General features: G+C 48.8%; 2 protein-coding genes across 2 annotated transcripts; both read left to right on the forward strand.

Moving 5' to 3' along the window:
- The first annotated feature begins 449 nt into the window (after positions 1 to 449).
- LRIT1 (leucine rich repeat, Ig-like and transmembrane domains 1) lies at positions 450 to 10,239 on the forward strand. The gene is made up of 4 exons (XM_030862785.3): positions 450 to 571; positions 4,408 to 4,874; positions 7,733 to 8,038; positions 9,266 to 10,239. The coding sequence occupies exons 1-4, from the start codon at positions 450 to 452 to the stop codon at positions 10,237 to 10,239; spliced, it is 1,869 nt and encodes a 622-aa protein (XP_030718645.2).
- A 6,783-nt stretch (positions 10,240 to 17,022) lies between these two features.
- On the forward strand, positions 17,023 to 21,278 carry LRIT2 (leucine rich repeat, Ig-like and transmembrane domains 2). Its single transcript, XM_030862838.2, has 3 exons — positions 17,023 to 17,132; positions 17,423 to 18,204; positions 20,485 to 21,278. Exons 1-3 carry the CDS (start codon positions 17,023 to 17,025, stop codon positions 21,276 to 21,278), a joined length of 1,686 nt encoding a protein of 561 aa, XP_030718698.2.
- The last annotated feature ends 5,649 nt before the right edge of the window (positions 21,279 to 26,927 follow it).

Genomic DNA, 26,927 nt, shown 5'->3' on the forward strand with positions numbered 1-26,927 from the left:
TTCACCACCTTCATCTCAATGCCTTTTCACTATAAGACAGGGTCACTGGAGAGGATTTCCAGTGGCCCTTATTAGAGGCCAGCGTCCATCTCTTTTGAGCCCAGGCACCCTGTGGGGGCTGTGCATCCTCAGCCTGGCTGGCATAGGCAGTCCAGCAGCCGCTTGCCTCTGGGGGGCTGCCCACTTCCTGCCGGACCCTACGTGCTCTGGGCCTGAGGCTGTGGCTCTGGAAGGGGATGCCCCACCCCCATCTTCAGGACTGGGCGATTCCAGGAAGCAATAAGCCGCTGAGCCGCTGTGGCCAGGGCTCCCCCTCCCTAATCCCCAGCCTGTCTATGATTATCCGATGGCTTCAGTTGGGGGTGTGGGCAGCTGCTGGGTTTGCTGGGCCAGCAGGACAGAGCAGTAAGGGACAGGCCCCTGCCCGGCCTACAGAGGAGCCAGGAGCCATGAGGGTGGCGGTGGGCATTCTGTGGCTCCTGGCCCTCGGAGGACCCCCGCAGGCCCGGGGCGCCTGCCCTTCTCAGTGCAGCTGCAGCCTCCATGTCCTGGGCGATGGCAGCAAAGCCAGGTACGGCGCCAGGTGTGCGGGGGGGGGGGGGGGGGTTGCCCAGCCTCCCAGGCTCCACCAGCTAGGCTGGGCTGGGAGGGGTTGGATGCATGGCCCTAGGATCGTGGGGGGGTGAAACCTCCATCTCCCTGGCCCTCAAGACCCAAGAGTCTCGTGGGGCTTGTCTGGGCTGCATTTTCTTCCAGTCAGCAGGGTGTGGCTCTGCCTTGGGGGTGGACCTGAAGTACCAGGTACCTTTACACATGGGGCAGGGGTGGGGCACAGGTGTGCCAGCTCCAGAAATCCTTCCTGAGTCTTCCTCCAGGATCCTGTGAGTGGAACCCTCTTTAAGGGCACAGGAAGTCTCCCCCTTACCTCTTTCTCTTCCTCTCCTTCTCTCCTGCCCCCTACTATCTTCTATCTCCCCAGCCCCTTCTTTCCCAGGACTCTTCCATTCTCTTGCCCCACCTCCTGGGGGTACCCAATCATATCCCAGGTATTTCTTACTGCCCCACCCATGATGGGACCACCCGATTCCTCATACTCTTCCCACTTTGGGTCTCCTCTGGCCCAGCCCCCAGGAGCCTCAGCCTTGACCCCTTTCGATGGGCTCTCAGAAAGGCCAGGAGTGCCCATTCCATTGCAAACAAGGGTCCCTCCATCCTCAGCCTCTTCTTTGACTTTCCTCATTCCCCATCTGAGCCCTGAGAGCACCTCCATCCTCTTCTCCTCCTCTCCCTGGGACGTCCCCAAGGCTCCTGTGGTTTGTGGACCCTTGCTCTTCCCCCATGACTCTTTCCCTATCTCTCTTTGGCAGTCTTTAAACTATCTTTTCTCTGACCTCTTCAGCCCATCTGTTAATGACCACTGCATTTCCCAACTTACTCAGAGATTTCAGTCTCTGGTTTAGGGTCTTTCCTACCATCTTTCCAACCTTCTGGAATTTCATCCTCCCTTTCTCCCTTGTCTTAGATGGGTGTTGGGGAGCCACTGATGGCTTCGGATCAGGACAGCAATGTTATCAGTGCAACTTAGTGCAACTCTTTTTTTTTTTTGCGGTACGCGGGCCTCTCACTGTTGTGGCCTCTCCCATTGCGGAGCACAGGCTCCGGACGCGCAGGCTCAGCGGCCATGGCTCACAGGCCCAGCCGCTCCATGGCATGTGGGATCTTCCCGGACTGGGGCACGAACCCGTGTCCCCTGCATCGGCAGGCGGACTCTCAACCACTGCGCCACCAGGGAAGCCCTCAGTGTAACTCTTTCAATGATCTTAGCAATAGGTCAGGTTGATTGGGTGTGAGGGGAGGCAGAGAAAGTGAGGCACCCCCAAGAAAGGATACCCCACGTGGTCTGAAGAACAGGAAGAGCTCCATTTTTGGCCCAAAGCTGTGATGCTCCAACTCATATGGCTCATCAGAGGTAAGGATCTTCTCCCCAAGGGAAGCCAGGGCTAAGCCCTGAATAGGCCAGGAATAGCCCATGGCCAAGGACAGTGTGACCAGGGTGACAAAGAGCCTCCCTTTCAGCCTACAGAGAGCACAGGGCTCAAAGTCATACAGCATCAGTGGCAGAGCTGGTCCTGGAACCCAGAACTTCAGTTCCATTTCAAGAACTCTTCTTACCTAGTGATGCTGCCATGGGCAGGGACCAGGAAGGGCTTCTGATAGCAGGTTGACTTTAGGATGGAAAATGAAATTCCAAGGGCAGTTTCCAGGGCCCCTAACATCAGCTATTGGTTATGCCTCCTCTGAAGCCAGAGCTCTAACCGTCATTTCTACCTGCCCAGAAGTCCCACAGCTGATAGGCACCGGCCCATCTGCATGGAGTGTGAGGAATGAGGGGAATGAGGCCATGAAAGGCTGTTGGGAAACCTGAGATCTCCAGTGGCCAAGGGCACAGGTTGTGCAGTCAGACAGAGTCTCCTTTTGTGTCTCAGACACCTTCCTCACCCCATCTTTAACCGGGGTCTCTCGGAGGGCCCAGCCCTTACACCTGAGCACCTGATGGACCTGCCTGTGCTCCACGCTCCCCTATCATGAACAGAGTGTCTGTACTTGTGGGTCCTGGGGTTTCATGGGGCTGCGAGGGGGGGAGGAGTCTGGGCACCTGGAGAGATGTGCCCCCTTGTCCTTCATGCCTGATTTGCCCCACCAGGAGCCGTGCGGTTGGCCTGTGCTGGCTCTTATCGGTTTCTTTGATCCCTCCATTGACCGTTTTCTCCCCCTTCCAGCACATGTTTTCCCATCAACTCCCTTCCTCCCACCTACATCCAGACCTTCCTCCCTGCAACACCCAAGCTTCCATTATCACTGAAGGTATCATTGCCTCCAATGCTTTTTCTTCCTTTGCTGGATTATAAGCTGTATGGGGACGGGGGCCGTGAGCCTGATATTCTTCTGTCACTCAGCAGGGGTTCCATGTATATCTAAAGAATGAATACGAGTGGGCGGAAGTAACTGGGCCTTTTGTGGGCACCATTGACAAAAGCAAGCCAAGCCCAGCTGACTTTGAGTACTGTATGAAAGTTAAGCTGAGGGATGCTGGTGGAGCGTGTGTGTGTGTGTGTGTGTGTGTGCACGCGTGTGCGTGTGTGTGTGTTTGTGTGTGTGTGTTTGTGTGTGTGTGCGTGTGTGTGTGTGGTGTCAGGAAGAATGATACGAGCAACGCGTTATGACCTTACAAGAGAACAACCTCTCTTAGCAGACGCGTTATGACCTTACAAGAGAACAACCTCTCTTAGCAGAGCTAAACAATATCCCCACCTCACTCCCACCCCACCTCCTTCAGTGTGAGCAGAAACATCCTCCAGACGAAACTGGGGCTGCCCAAGGGCTGGGTCCCTCACGGCCAGACTCAAAGTTTCGTTCTCTTGAGAATCTTTCCCTTTTTACCGTCTGTGTGTGTGTTGCTCTCAGTGATAGCATTTAACACAGTCCTGCATTGTCAGCTCCTCGAGGGCGGGGACTGCCTCCTGTTATCTCTCTATCTGCTTTAGTGTCAAACTTAATAGAATGAGGTTTAAGAAGTCACTGTTTGGGCAGAAGGAGCATTGGAAGGAGCTGGTAAGACTGACCTGATGTACTTGCAGTGCTGGGATGCAGAAACTTACAACAGTGGTCAATAGCAATCGGGCTTCTACAGGTGACAGGTATGCAGAGCTGGTACACACCTGAACTCATTCAAACACCCAAACCACCCTGTGCGGTGGAGTCTATTATTCTGGGGAAAATGACGAAAATAGAGGTTACATAATAGACTCAAGGATACACAGCCAACAAGCAAAGAGCCCAGAGGTGAATCCAGCTGTGGGGCTGCAAAATTCCAGCTTTTAAACACCTTGATCATCTCATGGTCCCTCAGTGTCAGGAGAGGCTCGAGGCATCCCGTGTGTGGCTTCCAGTTCTGATGCCGTTGCTATATATATATATTTTTTTAAATAAAGAAAAGCCAAAGCAGTCACAAAAACTGAGCTATAATTTAACAAAGGAACCCTTTTAACTCATAGATGCAATGCTGCAATGCACAAAATGATCTCAGGATTTATAAATACTGTTCATTCTTAGTGCACTGCAGGTGGTGTAGGCTGTAAGGGGACATAGTAGTTCAAGCTTGAGGTCCTTCAGGCCAGTGACCGAGACCAAACGGCCCTCCTGGGACACTTAGGAGAGGCTCTGCAAGCTCCCAAAGAGAAAACAGAAGGAACCTTGTTACTAGCCCACCTCCAGGGCACACCGCAGTCTGGGTTTGGTGTCCTATGAGGCCATGCGCACCAGGGGGTCTCTTGAAAGGAGGTTAAGTAAGGGGGAATCTCCGACCCCACAGGACTTTTGCTCAAATACTCCCATTTCTGTAACCAGGACAGTGGTGTGCAACGACCCTGACATGACCCTGCCCCCAGCATCTGTCCCTCTGGACACCTCCAGCCTGCGCCTGGAGCGGACGGCCATTCGCAGGGTGCCCGGGGAGGCCTTCAAGGCGCTGGGCCGCCTGGAGCAGCTGTGGCTGCCCTACAACGCGCTCTATGAGCTCAACGCTCTGATGCTGAGGGGTCTGCGTCGCCTGCGTGAGCTGCGCATGCCCGGGAACCACCTGGTCACCTTCCCTTGGGCCGCGCTCAGGGACGCTCCCAAGCTGCGGCTGCTGGACCTGCAGGCCAACCGCCTCTCGGCTGTGCCCCCGGAGGCCGCGCGCTTCTTGGGGAACCTCACCTTCCTTGACCTCTCCAGCAACCAGCTGCTGAGGCTCCCCGAGGAGCTGCTCACCACCTGGACTCACCTGCAGAAGGGACCCTTCCTTCCCGGCCACCACGTCAAGCTGGTCCTAGGTAAGAGATGGCATCCTTCACTTGGAACCACTTTAGTGAGACTTGGGGGTCTTAGGCAAGTTTATTAAAGCCTCTCTGAGTCTCAGTTCTTTACCTGGAAAATCACACTTGCCTTCTGGGTTTGAGTAAAGATTGAATGAGAGGCACACATTGGTAGGTAGGTTTAGGAGCTCAAGCTCCCAGCCAGACTGCTGCAGTTCAGACCCCAGCTCTGCTCCTTTTCCTTGTCCCATGAGGGGTTTGGAATCATGGTGAGGCCCTGCCAGAAAGTGGGTGGTAGGGAATGGGTGGGCAGTGTCAGAAGAGAGGCCTCCTCGCAGGTGTCCCTGGAGCATGCCTCGGCTCATGTGAGGTCCAGCACCGAGGGCTGGAGCAATCTTAGAGCAGTTTGGGGCAGCTCCTGCCCTGAGGCCTGGGAGAGTCTCTCAAGGAGGGAATATTTATTTATTTATTGTTTATTTTTGCTGTGTTGGGTCTTCGTTTCTGTGAGAGGGCTTTCTCTAGTTGCGGCGAGTGGGGGCCACTCTTCATCGCACTGCGCGGGCCTCTCACTGTCGTGGCCTCTCTTGTTGCGGACAAGCTCCAGACGCGCAGGCTCAGTAGTTGTGGCTCACGGGCCTAGTTGCTCCACGGCATGTGGGATCCTCCCAGACCAGGGCTCGAACCCGTGTCCCCTGCATTGGCAGGCAGATTCTCAACCACTGCGCCACCAGGGAAGCCCAAGGAGGGAATATTTAGACCCCTCACTTCCTGGATGTGGAGCAGGGAATAGCAAAGCCCATTCCAGCTCCATCCACCCTACAGACTATGTCACCTGATAAAGGACATTGTATAGGGTAGTACTTACATGGAAAGACGTTGTTTCTTTGAAAATCAACTTTGAATGTCCTATATATATATATTTATATTTTATGCCCTCTTCTTATAATTCCTTCTCCCCTCCTAAAAAGTAGCCACTGTTATGTTTATTTGCATGTTCCCTATCGTTTACATTTAGATACACATGCATATACAAACATACATGCACATAGAAATTTTAGCAAACATACATGCATATAGAAATTTTAGCTGTGTGTTTTGCATAAAATTTCATCATATCATATGTATCAACCAGCACTTTTTTTGCCCTGCAATATATCTTGGAGATCTTTGTAAGTTACTACAAATGGATCAACTTCATTTTTTAAAACTCTGGCATAATATTCCATCATACAGTTATACTACAGTTTATTTAGCCATTCCTCCTTTCATGGGCCTTTAAATTGTTTCCATTATTTTGTTAACACCTGTGATGCCGCAGAGAACATTCTTGGCAATGCATCCTCGTGCACCAAGACAAATGTTTCTCTAGACTAGGAACTGAGAAGTGGAATTGCTGGGTCACGGAGTATGCACGTTAGATGTTTTAATATTAATCATAGTCTCTAAAGTGCCAGTTCCTACCCCCCACCAGTAGTGTGCACGACCATCCATGCTTGTGTCCACTCTGCAAGCTTATTTGAATGCCAGCCAATGTGTGGGCTCCATTCTAGATGCTGCAGATACAGCAGTGAACAAGACGGATGAACATCTATTCCCTCATGAAGCTAACAGTTAAAGTGGTCAGAATGTTTAACTTTTGCCAGTCTGACTGGTGAAAGTTTCATTGTCCTTTAACTTTGCCATTTGCATCAATTCTTTGGGGATTCTGTGTGAAGTCAGATAGCTCACCACCAGAGCTGGGCAGTGATGACTCTTGGGGTGCAGATGCATCAGGAAATGCATTTAACCAGTGACACAAGGTAGCCGTCACCTGGCTGGGATGGGGGTGGGGAATAGCAGAGGAGCCGGCGCCTTCCCAGCTAGTGCTCTAAAGGACCCGGGAGTCATGGATATACAAGGAGGTCTGAATCCACCTTCCCCAACCCTTGACATTTCCATTCCCAAATGTATCAAATACAGGTATGCAAACATATAATATGCTATTGATTAGATGCTATCAAATTTAATAACAATCCGTGGAGGGTAGAAAGGACATCACATTAAATGCATTCATTTTGTATTTAGAAATGCAAACATATGAAAAGGAACTGTGTCTTAGAACTGAGGACCCACAATACCTCTCTATATGTTGAAGGTTATTTGACAGGGTAGGTGCAGTGACCTGCTTTCAGCTCTATAAAAGTGTTCAATTTTAAAGTAAAGATGGCTGGGAATATAACATAAGATTGGGTTCCCTGTCATCCTCACTCTTGTCTTTTTGAGCCTGTGTCAAAGGGACCGTGGCTCAGAACAGCCATACTCTTTGCTGGGGTGATGCTGAAAGTGCCACTTATACTGGGAGAACAGGGGTCAGGGATTCCCTGGAGGTCCAGTGGTTAGGACTCCAGGCTTCCACTGCAGGGGGCCTGGGTTCGATCCCTGGTCAGGGAACTAAGATCCTGCAAGATGCAAGGCAAGGCCAAAAAAAAAAGCGGGGGGTGGGGTCGGGTTCATGAAGCATTTCTAGAAATGGATGGATTCTGGTGTATTGCAGTTATTGCAGAAATACCCACTGCCTGGCCGGTAGCCTGAGAGGATCAGTCTGAGAGTGGCAGCAGTAACTGCCAATTTTGTCGGCACGCTGTATGGCTTACCCGGCGCTTAATATCATTTATCTTTATTTATGCTTATAGCCACCCAGAAACGGGAGTAATGCTGTCATTCCAGATGAAGAACCGGGCTTAAGGTTGTAGTGAAGCAAGGAGCTGGGTCTGGAGGCCAGTTCTGCTGACCCTGAGCTCACAACGTGCCTTGTCCTCCCTGGGGGAGAAGGGGGGCTGGGACTGGGGATCTGAATATCTAGGTCTCACCTCCTGCCCTGCCTTTCACCCCTGCAGGGCTGCAGGACAACCCCTGGGTGTGTGACTGCCGACTCTATGACCTGGTCCATCTCCTGGAAGGCTGGGCCCCAAACCTGGCCTTCATAGAGGCCAGGCTGAGGTGTGCCAGCCCGCGCAGCCTGGCCGGACTGACCTTCAGCCAGCTGGAACTGAGGAGGTGCCAGAGTCCGGAGCTCCGTCCGGGGGCGGCCAGCGTCAGGTCCCCCTTGGGCAGTGCAGTATTGCTACGCTGTGGGGCCTCCGGGGTCCCTGGGCCGGAAATGAGCTGGAGTAGGGCCAACGGGCACCCACTCAACGGCACAGGTGTGTGAGCTCTGGGGACGGCTGTGCTGAGATCCAGCCTGGGGTGGGTGGGTCATCATCCCACATGCGGGGGAACGGGGCTTCAGGTTTGCCAGGGAGAGGGAGGTAGGCTGAGCAAGGCTCTTTACTCCCACCCTGTCTGAGTGGAGTTGGGGGACTCCGTCCAGAGGCTGGACATGGGGACAGTGGCTTCAGTAATAACAATGGATCTCAACCTGTCCTGTCATATTCCACCAGCCACTCTATCAGAGACGTGGGGCCCACCCTGAGAGGAGCAAAACACTGGTTTTTTGGTAGAAGATGCTCTCTTAGTGTATTTAATATTGATAGTAAGGTTCCAAGTTGTAAATATGAAGCCAGTATCACTAGGAGTAACTAATGCTAGGAGTTACCATCTATTGAACGCTTCATGTGTTAAATGTATTATGTACAAGGTGTCACTGAACTTTAAAGAACAAACTGATTATCCTTCTATTTGGGGTGTAAGTAAACCGAGGCTAAATGGTTGGTCTGCAGCACACAGCTCGTACAGGGAGGAACTGCCTGTGACGTTTTTGCTGTGCAGATAGAGGTGCTCCATCCCTGGCACTTGGTGGGGGAGGTTTGCAGGAGTCACAGCCCACCTACATGCAGAAAGAGGGTGAAGGAGGAATAATTTCTTGGCACCTGACCAGAACACCTCCCATCCCTCCCAGCTTTCTTCTGTGTTTCCCCCAACTAGGTTGGCAAGCGTTGCTCTAGGACTGTGGGCTTGAAATCAATGTACAAACAAAACTGTGTAAGGAGCTCCACTAATGTAATACAGAAAGTTGGAGATGCTGTGATTGAAGTGGCAGTGGGGCCAGGCAGGGGTGTGCAGAGCACTTCTAGCTGGGCCTCTGCCTCAGGTTCACCCAACCCACCATACTCCCAAAGCATCAGCCTGCCACCCCTGACGGGTTAGCTCTGCAGAACTCAGGCCCTTGAAAGACACAGTGGGAGCATCTCAGATTTAGAAGGCTGATCGTTCTTAGACTATGTCTCAGCCTGTGTCTCCCCAAATTGGAGCCCAGGTGATCTCCATCCCCATGGCTAATCTAAGAAAAGTTCAGTGATGCCCAGTCTGTTCTTGGGATAACAGGGTGTTTGGCAGAATGTACACAGTCCAGGGGCTGTGAATTCAGCCCTGGAAGGAAGCTTGGGGCAGATGGGCCCGTTCATTCTCCCACACGTGCCTCTTCCCCACAGTGCACCAGGAAGTCTCCAGTGACGGCACGATCTGGACTCTGCTGGGCCTGCCTGCTGTGTCCCACCTTGACTCTGGAGACTACATCTGCCAGGCCAAGAACTTCCTGGGAGCCTCTGAGACTCTTATCTCCCTGGTCGTCTCTGAGCCCCAGACATCCACGGAACACAGTGGGGGCCCAGCGGCACCGTGGGCAAGGACAGGTGAGGGGGCAGAAGCAGCTGCATACAACAAGATGGTAGCCAGGCATGTCCCCCACATCCCCGAGCCTGCTGTCCCAGCCACTCGGCCCCCTGTGCCCAACACGAAGGAGCAACTAATCCTCCAGCCCTTCCAGATGGGGGCCCCAGGAGAGCACCTGGATGTGCAGGCAGGACCCCAGGAGGCCCAAAGTGTGAGCTCTCTCAAGGTGGTGGGGGACACTTACCAGAGCGTGACATTGGTGTGGAAGGCCCCCCAGGCTGGGAACACAACTTCCTTCAGCGTCCTCTACGCAGTCTTTGGGCAGCGCGACATGCGGCGGATGGTGGTGCAGCCTGGGAAGACCAGTGTCACCATCCATGGGCTGGTGCCCAAGATCAAGTACGTGGCGTGTGTCTGCGTGCAGGGCCTGGTGCCCCGGAAGGAGCAGTGTGTCATCTTCTCCACGGACGAAGTGGTGGATGCTGAAGCCACTCAGTGGCTCATCAACGTGGTGGTGATCAGTGTGGCTGCCATCATCGCCCTGCCCCTCACGCTGCTCGTCTGCTGCAGCGCTCTCCAGAGCCGCTGGCGCAAGTGCCACACCAGGGGCTCTGCTGAGGCCACAGGTGCCTACGTCAACCTGGAGAGACTGGGCCACAGTGAGGATGGCTCAGAGGAGCTGTCCCAGCACAGCCTCAGTGAGGCCGACAGGCTCCTCTCTGCCCACTCCAGCCTGGACTCTCAGGCCTTGGGCGTCAAGGTGGGCAGACGGATCAACGAGTACTTCTGCTGAGGGCCGTGCACACAGGTGCCTACACGCCTGCTCCCAACCACTCTCCCTCTTCGCCTCCCACACGCTCACTCTGACACCTGAATCCATGCTCACCCACTCTTACCTACTTGGGTATCTGCTTACTCATACATTTACACACCACCACCGCAACAACAGCTAACACTTATATAAGCACTTACTATGTGCCAGAAAGTGTTCTAAGTGCTTTATATACATTAACTCATTGAATTCTTATGACAACACTTTGCAGCAGGCACCACTCTTCTCCCCACTTACCTGGAGAAGGAACAGGGTGAGTAAGTAACTTGCCTGTATCAGTCAGTTTTTGCTGTGTAACAAATAAAGGCAAAATTTCAGTGGTATACAGCAAAAAGCACTTATTTTCACACAATCCATAGGTCGGTGGGTTGACTGTGGTGGCTCTGCTCCGTGTGTCCTACTTGGGGCTCAGGATGGAGAGTCAGTGGCTACCTGGGGCAGGCTTCTTTCATGGAGATGTCAGATGATATCAGAGAAATGAGCAAAAACATGTGATGCCAATTAAGCTCCTTAACACTGCCATTTCTTCCCATATTCTACCTGCCAAAGCAAGTCTCATGGCCAAAACTAAACTTTAAACAAGGCAGGAAAGGATAGTTCTCCCATGGAGGTAATGGTAGGGCAGGACATATTTTGCTGAGCAGTGATCTAATCTATGTTGCCCACAAGTACACAGCTAGGAAATGGCAGCTCTAGAAATTGGACCATGCACTTGTTTCCAGAGTTGATAGTCCTTGCTACTTTCCTATACTGCATCTTGATTCCATTTATGCTAACTCGTAGGCAGTCACACATAGTCTCTTTATGCATTTGCCACATTTGTACAGCCACATACACACACATGCAGAGACCCTCACTGTGGACACATGGATTCTAACATTTTTTTCTCCGGGTGCCATTCTGCCTAGAGATAATCATCTGATTTTCAGTAAATTCTAGAAGTTTAGATGATGCCCAGGAGACTACTGCTCGTTTACTCTCAGAATGTCCGGCTGGAGGGATCTGAGAGACCCTCCGTGGCAGGTGACACAGTACACTCAATGCTGTCTGGCACACAGCTCACCTCTGTCCCTGTGTAGCAGCATTTGTGATTCTAACTGAAACTTACCTGGGTTCCTGAGGGTGTCTCAGAGCCTTCTGGGTCACTCAGTAAGCCACTTCAAAGGAGGATTCCTGTTCAGTTTGCTTAAAGCTGGGAAACCTCTGAGATGTCATCTCTGTACATAGGAGAAGACAAACGTTCCCAGCAGAAGGGCCAATGTTCTGTCTTGTCTGAAGGAGTGGCTTCTAACGAAGGGAGCATCCAGGCTGTTTGGTGCCAAGGCCTTTGGGTAATGACTGAGAAAATTTGGGGACAGCAAGTGATGCAGGAAAGCTATCTTTCCAGTATCACCTAAGAGACACCATATTGTCTTGACTCTTTGCTAAATATAAAGACCAGCGTGATGCAGTGATGTCTAAAGTTACTGTACTTCCTCTCACATTTACGAAAGACCTTACAACAGATAACCTTACAACTTTTTTTCTTGGTTTCTCTCATTTTGATCTTCACAATGACCTGTTTTGAAGGCTGGGCTATTTGATTTTACAGACAAGAAAACTGAAACCCAAAGAGCTGAATAATTTATAGAGCACAGTGATGGATTTTCTTGGAGAATCCGTGGCTTTGATAATGTTCTGGCCAGGCTGAGGGTCTTTGTTCAGAATTGATCTCTGCAGTGTGACCCACAGCAGTTTTACTATGGAAATGGATTTTTTTGAGCTACTGAAACCTGGGATCAGAATCCTGAGAGCACCAGTGCATGTGAATGTGGGATTTCCATACATGGCTATTCCCTGCCCATCACCTGTAGGGTGCACCTGACTTTAACTTGGGGGCTGTTGCTATTGGTTAGAGAAAGTATTTGGTTGGAAAATGACAAAGCCACTGTCTACATCATAGGTCAACAAACTTTTGTTTTTCTATAAAGAAAGCCAGATAGGAGATACTTAAGGCTCCATTACTACTCCTCAACTCTGCTGATGTAGTGTGAAAGCAACCCCAGACCATATGTAAGTTAATGAGCATGGATGAGTTCAAATAAAATGTTATTTACAAGAACAGGTGGCAGGCTGGATTTGGCTCCCAGGCTGTAATTTGCCAACCCCTGATCTAGATTTGTAAAGGCATTTCTGCTATGCCTTGTGAGACTTAAGACTCAACTCTGATGGTTTGGTATATGAGACTGACAGACACTCCCCAAATCGGAACAAATATAAGTGCAGTGGATGACAGCAGCCATCTGTTGAAATGATAAAGATGTTTTCTCTAAAAGATTGGCTGAGCCAATCGAGACTGAACAATTATTGACCCAACTAACATGCAGTTTTATTGAACTCTGTTTGAAGAAAAATCAGGAACTTGAAAGCAAGAATGTGTTAGTATTTATCCAGTAATGTGTGTGTGTGTGTGTGTGTGTGTGTGAAAGAGAGAGAGAAAGAAAGTTTCAACTTTCCAATGATTCATGAAGACCTACCTTGGTGGTCTGAATGGAATGGCCCCCAAGATGGTCAGCCTCCAAATACCCATATGTCAGCCTTTCTTTGTGTGTTCTGTCTTCCCTGGTTTGCTCTTGTAGAGAAGAATCATCCTGGATTGTGCTCATGAATATTCAAGTCACTGGAAAAAACAAATTCACGCTGTAAAAAATAAAATGATGTCCTGTTTATATATTAGTCTTTTGGTATATGAATCTGGTTAGTATGAGTCAGTCCCTGGAAACCTAATGTCTTCTTAAAATCCTGGAAGAAGAATTTCTAGGACTTCCCTGGTGCCACAGTGGTTAAGAATCTGCCTGCCGGTGCAGGGGACATGGGTTCGAGCCCTGGTCCGGGAAGATCCCACGTGCCATGGAGCAACTAAGTCCGTGCGCCACAACTACTGAGCCTGAGCTCTAGAGCCTGCGAGCCATAACTACTGAGCCCTCATGCCACAACTACTGAAGCCCGCACACCTAGACCCTGTGCTCCACAACAAGAGAAGCCACTGCAATGAGAAGCACGCACACCACAAGGAAGAGTAGCCCCCACTCACCACAACTAGAGAAAGCCCACACGCAGCAACGAAGACCCAACACAGCCATAAATAAATAAACTAATTAATTAAAAAAAAAAGAATTTCTAGTCTCTCAAATGCTGAAGACCAGCCTGCACTAGGGTGATCCCACAGCATGTGGCCCTTGGAAGCCTTGTTTGGAGGTTGGTTGGAATCATGACATCTCCAACATGTCTTTTTTATTTTTTTTTGGCTGCAACATGGTTATATTCCTCCTGACCTAGGCAGAGGGTATGTCTGCTGTCACTTGATGTAGACATGGAAACTTACAGGGAACCAAAAGGCAGACAACAGAAATTTTATCCTGGAAAGTGGATGTGGCTATTAAAACTAGGCTGTTAGTCAAGGGGCTCAGTGAGCAGTGTGTTTAAAGGGCTAGAGCTGGAAACTTTTGTTTTAACTATCATATAATCCAGGAGAGACAAAAATCAGTTTACAAGCACTTGAGCATATTTTATTGTATGGGCATTGTAGTCAGGATTGGTTAGGCTTATGCTGTGCCAACAATTCTCAGATTTCAGTGGCTTAACAAAGAAACATTTATTCCTGCTCTCGCAGAGTCTACTTGAGTGAGTGGGAAATGAGGATGGAGGGAGGGGTCTGCTCTCTTCTTCACTCAGCGACCCAGGCTGATGAAGACTTCACCACCTGGAATGTCAACAGTTGCTGCAACAAGGGAAAAGAGAACGTGGAGAATCACATAGGGGCTTTTAAAACATTATTTCGTCCAACATTTCATTAGCCTGAATATTGGTCACGTAGCCCACCTGTTTCAAGGGGGCGTGGGGATGTAGTCCTCTGTGTGTCTATCACAGGCGCAGGGAGCCAAGAAGACCGTCTGAGACATGGTTGGAGCAGGTGGAGGAATGAAGGAAAAACACCAGCTTGAGAAAGAGGAAGGACAGCCTATCTGCTTCCTGGTAGGTTGCCTAGTTCTCTGTCTGAACTCTCCCAAAGTTCCGATCATATTGGGGGATGGGGGGAAGGGGGCGTTTTCCAGTTGAACAGATAGGAAATCTAAGACAAGCCAGGGAGCTGCTGCTCAGAAGCCATTTTTATCTAATTAATTTCACAAAAACAGAGTAACTCCTCCCCCAAGATTCTGTCTCTACTAAAAATCCTAAGAGCCAAGCTCCTAAAAGCATCCTTCCAGAAGGGTGATAGGGCTATAATATCCTCAGATTCTTTCCTTCCTTCCCTTTGTTGTTAAGTCTCTTGAGTTTATTGACACCACTTAACCACTAGTTGTTTAAGAGAAACGACACGAGCCAAGCTAACTTTAATTGTTCTAGTCTCCTGTTTTAACTGACAGCACAGCTATTCCTTATGCCTATATACAAAATAAGGAAACTAGAGGATGAGGGAGTCAGGAGAGAAGAAGGAGCAGTGATTCCAGAGATGACATACCAGTGGGCATCCTTCTCAATTTTCCGGCAGACCACTGAAAGGTTGAGTTGAGCTGGATTCATTTAAAGAGGCTGGATGGGATGAACAGAGAAGAAATTGTGGGGATGTAGGGCTCTTTAGGCCTTTCTATTTTGGGGTGAGAAAAGAACTCACTAGTCATTTGTGATACCCATGGATTGAATCACATTTTCCCACAAAGCAAGGCTGGCAAAATTTTGGCCAACCTGGTAGAGAACTCTGGAATGAGAATCACCCATCAGAGTTGCCCCCATCAGGCCAGACTGGCCAGGGCCCTGTGCCCTCACCTCCCTCAGTCTCTGCCTGGGGCTGCCTGGGGAAGGGCATGACCTCATGCAAGCACTCCTTGGAGTTGAGCATCGACTCATTCCTTGAAGGGTGTCTAGGCAGCACCTCTCCACATCTGCCACAGCTTTGTGCTCATTGTACTCTCCTTGCTTTTTAAATTTTCACTTTGAGAGGAAGTCCAGAGATCTAGCCAGATTGTAGAGTTAGACTGTCTGGAAATTCCAGCAAAAATATCTGGCTTGGATGGAAAGCCTGGGGTGTAATCAGCTTACTTGGTGACCCATTTCCCCTCTCACTGGTTAGCTACTAAGCGGATTTTCTTCCCTGAGGTCTTTTATAGGATATAATGTATATCATGAATCTTAGAGGAACCCATGGAATTTCAATAATCATCAGAAAGTACCCCAGGTAATGGAAAGCAGACTCTCTTCCAGAGTCTGTTGGTGTGGGAGGCGAATTAAACTTTATTGGGCACCTACTTTATGTTAGGTACTTTATTTTGCATAATATTAATATTTCCTAGAAACACTATAAAGAATTCATTAATTTTCTCACTTTGCACAGGAGAAACCGACTTTCCAAAGATCTCAAGACTAGGAAGTATAAGCTAGATAGAAGACCCCATGGGACCGGATCTATAACAGTATTGCTCACCATGGCCTTCCTTGCACCTAGCAAAGGTGTGGCTTAGAGCAGATGACCAATATATATTTGTTGAATGAATGAAGAATGGCAGATCAAATATACAAAACCACATATTATCTCACTTAAAAAATTTTAACTGGGCTTCCCTGGTGGCGCAGTGATTGAGAGTCTGCCTGCCGATGCAGGGGACACGGGTTTGTGTCCCGGTCCGGGAAGATCCCACGTGCCGCGGAGCGGCTGGGCCCGTGAGCCATGGCCGCTGAGCCTGTGCATCCGGAGCTTGTGCTCTGCAACGGGAGAGGCCACAAAAGTGAGAGGCCCACGTACTGCAAAAAAAAAAAATTAACATAAGAAATACACAGCGTTCAGGGAAGATTTATAACATGTGAAATACACAGCATTCAGGATAAATTATGTGATCTAGGATAAGAAACATGCTTTGATTTAATCAGAAAACACAATCTCGTGGTTTAACCTCTGTACCGTGATGCTTCTCTGATTCTGGTCATCCAAGCAGCAGGTGCAGCTGTCTTAACGCAGAAGAAAAATGAATCCACCACGCGAGGTGCTGGGGAGATTACCACTGATAGGAGTGGTTGCAGAATTACTTTGTTAACCATTATCTGCATTCACTTTTAGAGACTGGTTGAAAATTCTAGGTTACAGAAGCCAATTGTGATTGATGAAGTATTAGATGTATTCTGGCCAAATCTCCTGAACCATAGTGCTCAGGATAGCATTACCTGTTTGTTTCTCAGATCTTTTTTGTTTGTTTGTTTGTTTTTTGCGTTACGCAGGCCTCTCACTGTTGTGGCCTCTCCCATTGCGGAGCACAGGCTCCGGACGCGCAGGCTCAGCGGCCATGGCTCATGGGCCCAGCCGCTCCGCGGCATGTGGGATCTTCCCGGATCGAGGCACGAACCCGTGTCCCCTGCACCAGCAGGCGAACTCTCAACCACTGCGCCACCAGGGAAGTCCTCTCAGATCTTTTTTATGAGACTGAGGGGAGGCAGTATCAGGACTGAATTGGACATCTGGCTTATAGTTTGCTCTCTGGACTCAAAAACCAGAAAAACGGTAAATCTTCTGACCTTAGTTAAGAGACATAGCTCCCTCTTCTGGGTTCTTACTGAGCTTGTGATCTGGGCCATAACAGACCTCAGAGCATCCAGGGGCTTTGCTGCTGCTGTGCTGACCTACATCATTATGGATTACCAATAATAGGATTTGCCACTCGGAAGCTTGGACTATACTTATTCAAAAACTCATAAGGTAGTTTCTCACAGAAGAATATGGCTTCAGTTTCTCACTATTTCTTGCTAGTTCTGGTCTTTCTGGATTCACATGCAGCTCAGCTATCCTGTCTGCCAGGATGTACCTGCTCAGAGGAGAGTTTTGGCAGGTGCGCTGGGCTAACAGGATCCCAGTAGGGGACGGGCTTTCTTTGGGGATGGTGTGAAGTGGGAGCAGGCCAAGATTTGGCAGGAAATCAGCAAAATCTCTGTGAGACTCCCTCTAACCGGTGCTGAGCTTTGATAAACTGCGCGCTTTTACCAAAATGGGTCTAACTCTTGTATTTCAAGAGAATCGTATTATTTCCTTCTAATGCATATGTCTAATGCCAGGATAAGCCTGATCCCACCTCCCAGTTTCCTGATGTACATCTCAAAGCTGTTGTGGTTTTTTGTACAGGACTCTGCAGTGCGTGTCTATCACTTTGGGAAAGATCCCAAGGAAATTTCCTGAAGAGTTCAAGCAAGTGAGAATTGAAAATTCACCCTTATTTGAACTGCCCCGAGGGTCTTTCATCAACATGAGCACCTTGGAGTACCTTTGGCTCAATTTTAACAATGTCACTGTGATCCATCTAGGAGCCCTGGAGCACCTGTCAGAACTGAAAGAGCTGAGACTGGAGGGCAACAAACTCCGCTCAGTACCATGGACGGAGTTCCGTGCCACCCCGCTCCTGCGGGTCTTGGACCTCAAACACAACAGGATTGATGCACTCCCTGAACTGGCTCTTCAGTTCTTGGTCAACCTGACCTACCTTGACCTATCCTCCAATAGGCTTACAGTTGTAGCCAAGAGTGTCTTCTTGAACTGGCCAGCCTACCAGAAACACCGGCAGCCTGGCTGTGAGACCGAGATTCTCTCCAGCATGATGCTGGCGCTGCACGACAACCCCTGGTTATGTGACTGTCGCCTAAGGGGACTTGTCCAGTTTGTAAAGTCCATCAGTCTTCCAGTAGTCCTGGTGAATCCCTACCTCACGTGTCGAGGTCCTCTCTCCAAGGCAGGGCAGCTTTTTCACGAAACAGAGCTCAGTGCTTGCATGAAGCCGCAGATCTCAACCCCCAGTGCCAATGTCAGCATCCGGGTGGGACAGAATGTGACCCTGCGATGCTTGGTACAGGCTAGCCCCTCACCAACTATTGCCTGGACTTATCCCCTGAGCAAGTGGAGGGAATTTGATGGTAAGTGCATGCACCCTCTCCACGTATCTTGGCGGGGGGCGGTTGGGGAGGTCTGTAGCAACCCTGCCCTCAATAGAGAAGTTCTAAACTGGGTCAATCATGAAGGAGGGGTGCAGGTAAGACTGGGACAGACCTGAATTATACTCACCACGACAGAAAAAATTCCGAGACAGTGTTCCACTATTGGCATTATTTTATTATTATTATTATTTGGTCATGCGACTCGGTGAAAGCCCGGAATCCTAACCACGAGGCCGCCAGGGAACTCCCTATTGGCATTATTTTACATGGTTGCGTACAGATCTCTATAGGATATAAGATGTAAATATATGTACTCCATATAATATATATTTATATATTTGTTGCATACAGATCTATCAATATAATATATATTTGTTACACACATATATGTATAATATATATCTATATATTTTTGCATACAGGTCTCTATAGGAAGTAAGATGTAAATATATATATTACATACATATTTGTTGCATATATATATATTTGTTGCTTATAGATCTTGATAGGATGTAAGATGTTAATATATATGAATTGACTTAACAATATTGTATTGATATAAATACTATAGAATTGTATATGAACACATATATTCTTTGAAAGCCTTCTAGATGCAAAAAAACCATACCGTTTATTTTTAAATCAGAGAATTTCTGACTAGAACTGATTCTAGAGATTATCTATTACTTATTTCTTAAACTTCTCTGAGCAGAATCACCTGGGGTGCTTGTTTCAAATAAAATTTTCAGGCTCTCTCCCTGGAGATTTGATTCCGTTAGTCCAGGGGAGGGCCTGAGAGAATGTATTTTAACAAGTGTTTCCTCCCTCTGCCATTGCCTACCCCCCAGCTAACTCTTACTAGGCAAAGTTGGGAAGTCCTAGATATTGACTGAATTTTACTTTTCCTACCGCTGTGTTGATCAGACCTTATTGGCTTGAAGTTGCCATGCTGGGACCCAGGGAGAGGGAGTGACCTTCGTGGGCCCCACCGCTGGGATTCTAAACTGCCTCTCATTTCCTGAAGTTCATGCTCTGTTATCACACCTCAGCTGAAATCACCTTTAATGCCACCCTTCAGCGCTGGGGTACATCACAAAGCCAGGGATGGCCTCTTTAGAAGTATCTCGACGCTATCTAGAAGACAACTAGAAATATCTAAGTGAAACTTGAGAAGTACAATCAGTCACCCAGATATTTGTTATATATGGTGACAAACCTCTGGATGATTAAAAAATGCTTAATTAGCTGAAATTTTGACGTTTTCCTATCATTTGATTACGTCTTATAGGCTTGAGGTTAAATACCAATGAAGGAGAAACATAGAATCTGTTGTCGTAGCCTCTTTGAGAATGATGAGATGCATCCAGATGTTACCTTTTGTGATGTTCTATTATCATTCTCTTCGGTACCATGTTAGATCCATTCTCTCAGTAATAATAACAGCTAACACTTACTGAGCACTTACTATCAAACTTACGGAGTAAATACTGTTATCATCCCATTTTACTGATGAGGAAATTGAGGCCAAGAGAATCTAAGCGACTCATCCAAGACCATATATTTAGTAATGGATAGAATCCAGGCACTTGGCTCCAGGCTCTGAGCCACTCTACATCCGGAAAGTAAAAAGGCACTTCCTGAAGCTCACAGTATTGTACAATCGCACTGTTGTTAGCGATCTCCTGGAAACCACGTGTTAGCTCAGCGAGGCTAAGGTCGTTTGGTGGGAGGAGCTAGTGAAGTTAAAAGAGTGTGGTCTGGGGCTTCCCTGGTGGCGAAGTGGTTGAGAGTCCGCCTGCCGATGCAGGGGACGCGGGTTCGTGCCCAGGTCCGGGAAGATCCCACATGCCGTCGAGCGGCTGGGCCCGTGAGCCATGGCCGCTGAGCCTGCGCGTCCGGAGCCTGTGCTCCGCAACGGGAGAGGCCACCACAGTGAGAGGCCCGCGTACCGCATTAAAAAAAAAAAAAAAAAAAAGAGTGTGGTCTTCATAGACAGAAGAACTAGGTTCCAGATCGACACCCCTGAACGATTCTCACTATAGGCAAGTTGCTTAATCACTCTAGTCCCCAACTTCCCATGTGTAAAATTTGGGTGCTCACCTTACAGGATTGCTGAGAGGCAACACCTGGCGCCTAGTACCTGCGTCATAAATGGTCGCCACCACCTTTTAACAAAAAACTGGCATTGCTGGACACTCTCCAGCTGACTGTCTATCAGAGAAATGTCCACCTGAGCTGTTTTGCTGTCTCTCTACCCAGTGTTGACCTCGTCCACTGCAGAAGATGCTGCTCTGTCGGAGCTGGTCATACCTGCTGCCCACCTGGTAGACAGGGGCAGTTACACCTGTGTAGCCTCCAACTCCATCGGCAGGAGCAGCTGTGTCATCTCCCTCCACGTCCAGCCTGCCCAGGCCGCGCCCACACTCCATTCTCTTTTCTCCACTTCGGAGGGCAATGCCTACGTTGACCTGCGGGTGGTTAAGCAGACAGTGCATGGGATCGTGCTGGAATGGTTTGTGGCGGCCGACACCCCTGAGAAGTGGTTCACCCTCTACATTGGGTCGGAAGAAGCCCGCAGGAAGGAGGTCGTTCATGTTGGCCCAGGAATCAGCACATACTTGGTGGATGATCTCCTCCCCGGCACAAAATACGAGGTCTGCCTTAGCCTGGGGCGCCAGCCCCCACGCCAGGGCCGGTGTGTGGTCTTTGTGACGGGCCGAGACCACGGCGGGCTGGAGGGACGGGAGCGCCTCCTGCACACCACGGTGATCCTGTGTGCTGTGCTGCTCTCGGTGCCTGTGGGCGCCTATGTCTGGGCAGTCCAGGCTCCCTGCAGCTGCAGGGAGTGGGGCCTGCGCTGCTGTCCTCATCGCAGGAAAGCCCCCAGATGCCCCCCGGCAGTCCCAGAGCACAGGGATGTCTCCTACAGAGACCACACAGCTGTCTGTGAAGATGGCCTGGGGCACAGAGGTGCTGAGGGGGAGGGGGACGAGGAGAGAGATGAAGAGGGAGATAGTGGCCCGGGAGGAATGGTGTGGGCCTCCAGCCCCTAAATTAAATCTCTGTGGCAGCTCAACTTGGCTCGACCCATTTAGTCAACAAGTATTTATTGAGCAGCTACTCAGTTCCAGGCTCTGAACTTGACACAATGATCCAGGAGACACAATTCTTATCTTCACAGAACTGGTGCCAATGGACCCTTGTCCAGTTATCCATGGCGACTCGAAATTAATAAATGTTATTTTCTAAATATCTAACCCTATAACATTTACATGGAACATTTACATATAACACATTTCACACGTGTTATCCTCCTGCAGAAAGGTAGGATTCTAGCCTTTGTTACAGGTGAAGAAACAGAAGCCGAGAAAGTTACAATGACTTGACCAATGTCACCCAACTAGTAGGCAGGAGGCACCACCCAAAGAGGTTCTAGTTCCACTGTTTCCTTTAAATGTTTGCTTTGAAGTCTCTTGTGTCTCCGGTTGTTCAGAAAGTATTATTCTTCCTTTTAACAGCAAACTCCCAACTGAGATCACATAAGTTTGATGTTCTAAAAAGCTGCCTTTTGGGGTGATGAGAGCCTGGCGGGTGATGTGAGTCTCTATTTGTGGGTGTCTGTGTCCCTGTGAGCAGTCCTTGGTGCTCTGAGAGCCTGGTGCTATTAGCAGTGAGGAGCAGGGGACTGGCTGCATCCCGGGGCTCATGGTCCAGTGATTGATGGAAAGCAGGGTCACAGGAGCCCTATTTGGAAAGAAAAGAATTTATATAAAATCATATAACTATAATTATTATTATTGCTCTTATACTTATTACAAAGAGGAGGCTACACAGTCCTGATTCCCACCTAGTTTCATGCGATTGTGAGATTAAGGCTTATTTTTTCAGCCCTGTGTCCCTAGTATTGCAGTGCTGAGTGTGACAAATGTTTTTATATGAATAAGGATATAATCCACACTCCCTTCCCCAGTTAATGTTCCAAGCTCTCTTATTAAACCCCTGAGAGGTGGTTGTTTCCTCTTACGGGGCTCACGTGGAGTGTGGGGACAGCTCACTGTCCCTGCACGCACCCCTGCTAGTGAAGGTCTTTCCCAGGATTTAAACCGACATCTGTGTCCTCACAGCTTCTCCCGCTGGCCACAGGGAGACGCTCTGAAGACTCAAGTGTGAGCTGACCCCCTTGTGACATCCCCAGAAATATTTTCTCCCTCCTTCCCACCTTCCTTACCAATTCCTACTCATCCTTCCAGACCCATCTCATGTATCACGTCCTCCAAGTAGCCCTCCTTGACTTTACATGTCTAGGAAAAAGAAATAATGAGTGGAACAGGATATGCAATGTTTTTGTTACTTGCAAGCCCTTTGGGGCAGAGAGTGACCTTTCTTGCTGTAGCTGCTGGGCTCATCCAATACCTGGACTGTGTTGATAATCAGTGTTGGTTATGATGAATTTTAAAAAAATTGAAGACAGCTCTCGTATTCAGACCAATTGTTACCTCACTTCTTCAAGTTCTCCTCATTTATCTTTTTCTGAGCACCAGAAGCTTTTTCATGGAAAATTTCTGTCACACCAAAAGTGGAGGAAATCTTGTTCTTCTCTTCAGTCAGCTTCTGTAATTTTTTTTTTTTAACATTTTCCACTCTTACTTCATCTAGTCCTTGCTCTCAACAGGTTTTTTAAACTGGAGTATTTACGGTAAATACAAAACTCACCTGTGAATATTTTAGTTCTATCTCCAAACAGATAATGAAGTTTCAAAAAGACACGACCACAATTCCACTGTCACACCAAAGAACATGAATTTTTGAACTGCATGTACATATATATAGTTATATATACATATGTGTACAAATAACACACACATATAAGTAATGTAGCGGAGAATTTTTTTATGAGAGATTTCCCATGATAAATTTAGAAAAAAAGTGGTGGGAGCAGGGTAAGAACGTACTTCCATTGGCCTCTGCGTACTCCTTTCATAGGATCAAAGGCTGTCCGTAGGTCATGAGGGGGCGCAGTCATCGTGAAGTGGCCTGGGGCTACCTTGAAGGCAGGAGTGGAGGCTTTGGCCTCCACTTTGGGCAAAGAAAGCTTCGTGGTGGGTGTGGGCAGAGGGATAGGAGGAGGGAAGGGGCTGTGGAAGAGGAGTGTGGGTAGCAGGGAGAGTCAGGAGCATATCCTGAGCAGGGGCAGTGTTCAGCTGCGTCTGTGACAGGGAAATTTAGGGAGAGGGAACATAATCTAGAGAGGATTTCTGAGAATCTGATATCTTAAGACCCTTGGACTGCCCCTTAAAAAATCCTGAAGATGGGGCTTCGCTGGTGGCGCACTGGTTGAGAGTCCGCCTGCCGATGCAGGGGACACGGGTTCGTGTCCCGGTCTGGGAAGATCCCACATGCCGCGGAGCGGCTGGGCCCATGGGCCATGGTCGCTGGGCCTGCGCGTCCAGAGCCTATGCTCCGCAACGGGAGAGGCCACGACAGTGAGAGGCCCGCGTACTGCAAAAAAAAAAAAGTCCTAAAGATGCACGTTAGATCGATTAGGCAATATGATGGTAGGGGTAATAGCACCTACCGCATAAGGTTGTCCTGATGCTTGTACGAATTTTTACATGTAAAGATCTCAGAACAATGCCTGGCACATAGTAAGCCCTCAATAAGTATCACCATTTAAGGCATCCATGTCCATTTGTGTTTTCTCTGAATGTGACTCAGAAGACAGACTGGTCATTTGGAACAGCAGATCTTATTAGGATTACATATGTGTGTCTATGTAGAAATACATACATATATGTATAAATACATATAAAGACAGGGTATCTATGCTAATGTCCTTCACATTCTGTTTAATTAATGCTTAATTAATGTTCTGTTCTGTATAAATAGTGTTTCAAATATGCTATAGTTTTAGATTCAGTTGTCATGCTCTTGGGAATCTGTTTAGAGCTTAGACCATGTCTTTTTAAGGTAAGTGCCTTTGATACAGGAGACATTTGTAAGCAGGGCTACTTGCTTTTAGAATGAAGCCATTGCTAGTCCTAGGCATCTGTTATTAGCAACTTGAGAGAGGTGTTTTGTCCTTTTTTCTTTTTGCTTGTTAGAGCCTGTGTCCCTCACACCTACAAGAGGGCCTGACACAGATGATATACTCAGAAATTGTGTTATTGAAAGAATGATTGAGTAAATTATTGATTAATAAATAAATGACTGGACCTCACTCAGCCAAAGAGGTGCATTTGTACAATTTTATAATGTCACCAATATCACCAGCCCATTGCTACAAAATAAGGTCACTTACTTTATTGATCAAATTATGGTTGCTTAAGCCTTACCCACTTCATTCTAGAAACTAAGACTTTCTATTTTTTAAAAAAATTATTTATTTTATTTTTGGCTGAGTTGGGTTTTAGTTGTGGCACGCGGGCTCAGTAGCTGTGGCGCGCGGGCTTAGTTACCCCGAGGCATGTGTCACCTTAGTTCCCCGACAAGGGATCGAACCTACATCCCCTGAATTGGAAGGCGGATTCTTAACCACTGGACCACCAGGGAAGTCCCAGAAACTAAGACCTTCTGAGCACTGCCCCTCACCCAGTTATTTCTGTGAATCTCCTAAGGGGTCCTCCCTGTGTCCACATGCCAGTCAGCAGTCTTAGTCCTCACCTGGCATCCTCCCCATTCTCTCTGCCCATCCTCCCACGCTCGGGGCCCTTGAAGACTGTCGGGGAAGTATTCCTGCTTGCCAACAGATGCCAACATCCATGCTGGGTGAGCTGACCCAGGATTTTCTCAAAACTTCCAGTCCTCATGGTGGGGAGGGATAAATTGGGAGATTGGAATTGACATGTACACACTACTATATATAAAATAGATAACTAATAAGAACCTACTGTATAGCCCAGGGAACTCTACTCAATACTGTGTAATGACCTATGGGAAAAGAATCTAAAAAAGAGTGGATATATGTATACGTATAACTGATTCACTTTGCTGTACAGCAGAAACTAACATGATTTTGTAAATCAACTATACTTCAATAAAAATTAACTTAAAAAAAAGTGTCCGGTCGTCAGAGAACCAGGAGACTCCGGCTCCTGCCCAGCTCTTGCCAAACTTCGCCAGCTGGACTCTGGGGGACAGCTGTTCAGTACAGAGTCCCATGGGTCCTCTTAGGGGCAGTCTCATTGGTTCCTAACTCCCTGGGAGCATAGATGCTCAAATGCAATCTGTAGGGCTGCAAAGGTCACAGATGTTGTGGTGTCTGCCCCGCCCTCCCCCACTTGCCTCCTGGTCCACTCTCCTCTCTTCTCCTATCAGAGGGTGGAAACATCCTGGAGGTAAGGATGAGCAGAAGAAATCCTTTCCTCAGGGTATGATGCTGTAGCGTGGGGACCGTCAGCCGTCCTCAAATGCCCTCGTGTACAACTAAGAATAGCGCCTGTCTCCTGAGCTTGTATCAGCAGAAACAAAGCTGGTGGCAGGTGCTTTGCATAGATTAGCTCTTGTCATCCTCATAGCAGTGATTTTTGCATCCTGTACTGATGAGGAAAGTGAGCCCCAGGGATGCTTGGTATCTTGTCCCAAGTCACACTTAGGTGGCAGAACCAGGATTCAGACCCAGGGCTGTCAGATTGTAAAGAGCAATGTTTGTTTGTTTTTGTTTTCTCGGCCACACCACGCAGCTTGTGGGATCTTAGTTCCTCAACCAGGGATCGAACCCGTGCCCCCTGCAGTGGGAGCACGGAGTCCTAACTACTGGACCGCCAGGGAATTCCCGAGCACGATGTTATTTCATATAATTAGAAAGTCTGAGCTCAACCACAGGAAAAAAGCACACACTGTTCTACAGACTTCTTGGAGTCACATCTGTTAGTTGTCCATCTATCCTTGGGGCCCAGGAGTGGTAGAGCCCACCCAATCTGTTACCCCTGCCTCCCAGCTCTTTACCTTGAGGTCTAACATTGTGCCTGTCCTAGTGTGACTGCGCAGGCAGTCCCTTGGCCCACACTATTCCCTAGTGCAGTGGCACTTGGCCTGGCCTCACTCCCACTGTCCAGAGGGTCCCCTCCAGTGCCACCACATTTGCTAGTCCCTTGGTGTTAGCCACATCTTCCTCCTCTTTCTCAATATGGCTTGTGCTGGCAGCTAGGCACTTTCCCCATGCTTCCCAGTACAAGAGTTGCTCACATGCCCAGTTTCCACAATTGCCTCTCCTTTGGTTCAAGCTCCTGGGCTTGTCCTGGAGCCCCCATTCCCCACCCCTGGGCCTTGATACTGGCCTGAGCTTCCAGCCCAGGGGCCTTCATGTCCCAGAGACAGCACTGCTTCCTGGGCTTTCATTGCCTATACCAGGCCTCCCAATTCCTGCCCTCGCTGGGCTGGGCTGGGAGAGAATTAATTTTAGCTGCAGTTGCCATTCCTCCCCAAGCAGCCCTGCTGAGGCGTGTCCTGCTCATCCAGGCTCTGATGAGCCACACTCAGGTAGACAAGCCCCACAGGCGTGTTGCTGTTACAGATGTATGCGTGGCAAGTTGGACAAACTTTTGCAGCCCCCCCCCGCCAGTCGGATCTGGGGGTCGGGGGATGGATCCACCAAAGGAGCCAGGCAGCAGGCTGAGCTTGGCTGTCGGGACAGTTGGTCTCCACAAGTCAGCTAACACTCATGTTAAGCAGGCAGCCAGAGGTCAGCTTGGCTTTTGGTTAAC

Source organism: Globicephala melas, chromosome 16, assembly GCF_963455315.2.
Source record: "Globicephala melas chromosome 16, mGloMel1.2, whole genome shotgun sequence".
Classification (NCBI taxonomy): domain Eukaryota; kingdom Metazoa; phylum Chordata; class Mammalia; order Artiodactyla; family Delphinidae; genus Globicephala; species Globicephala melas.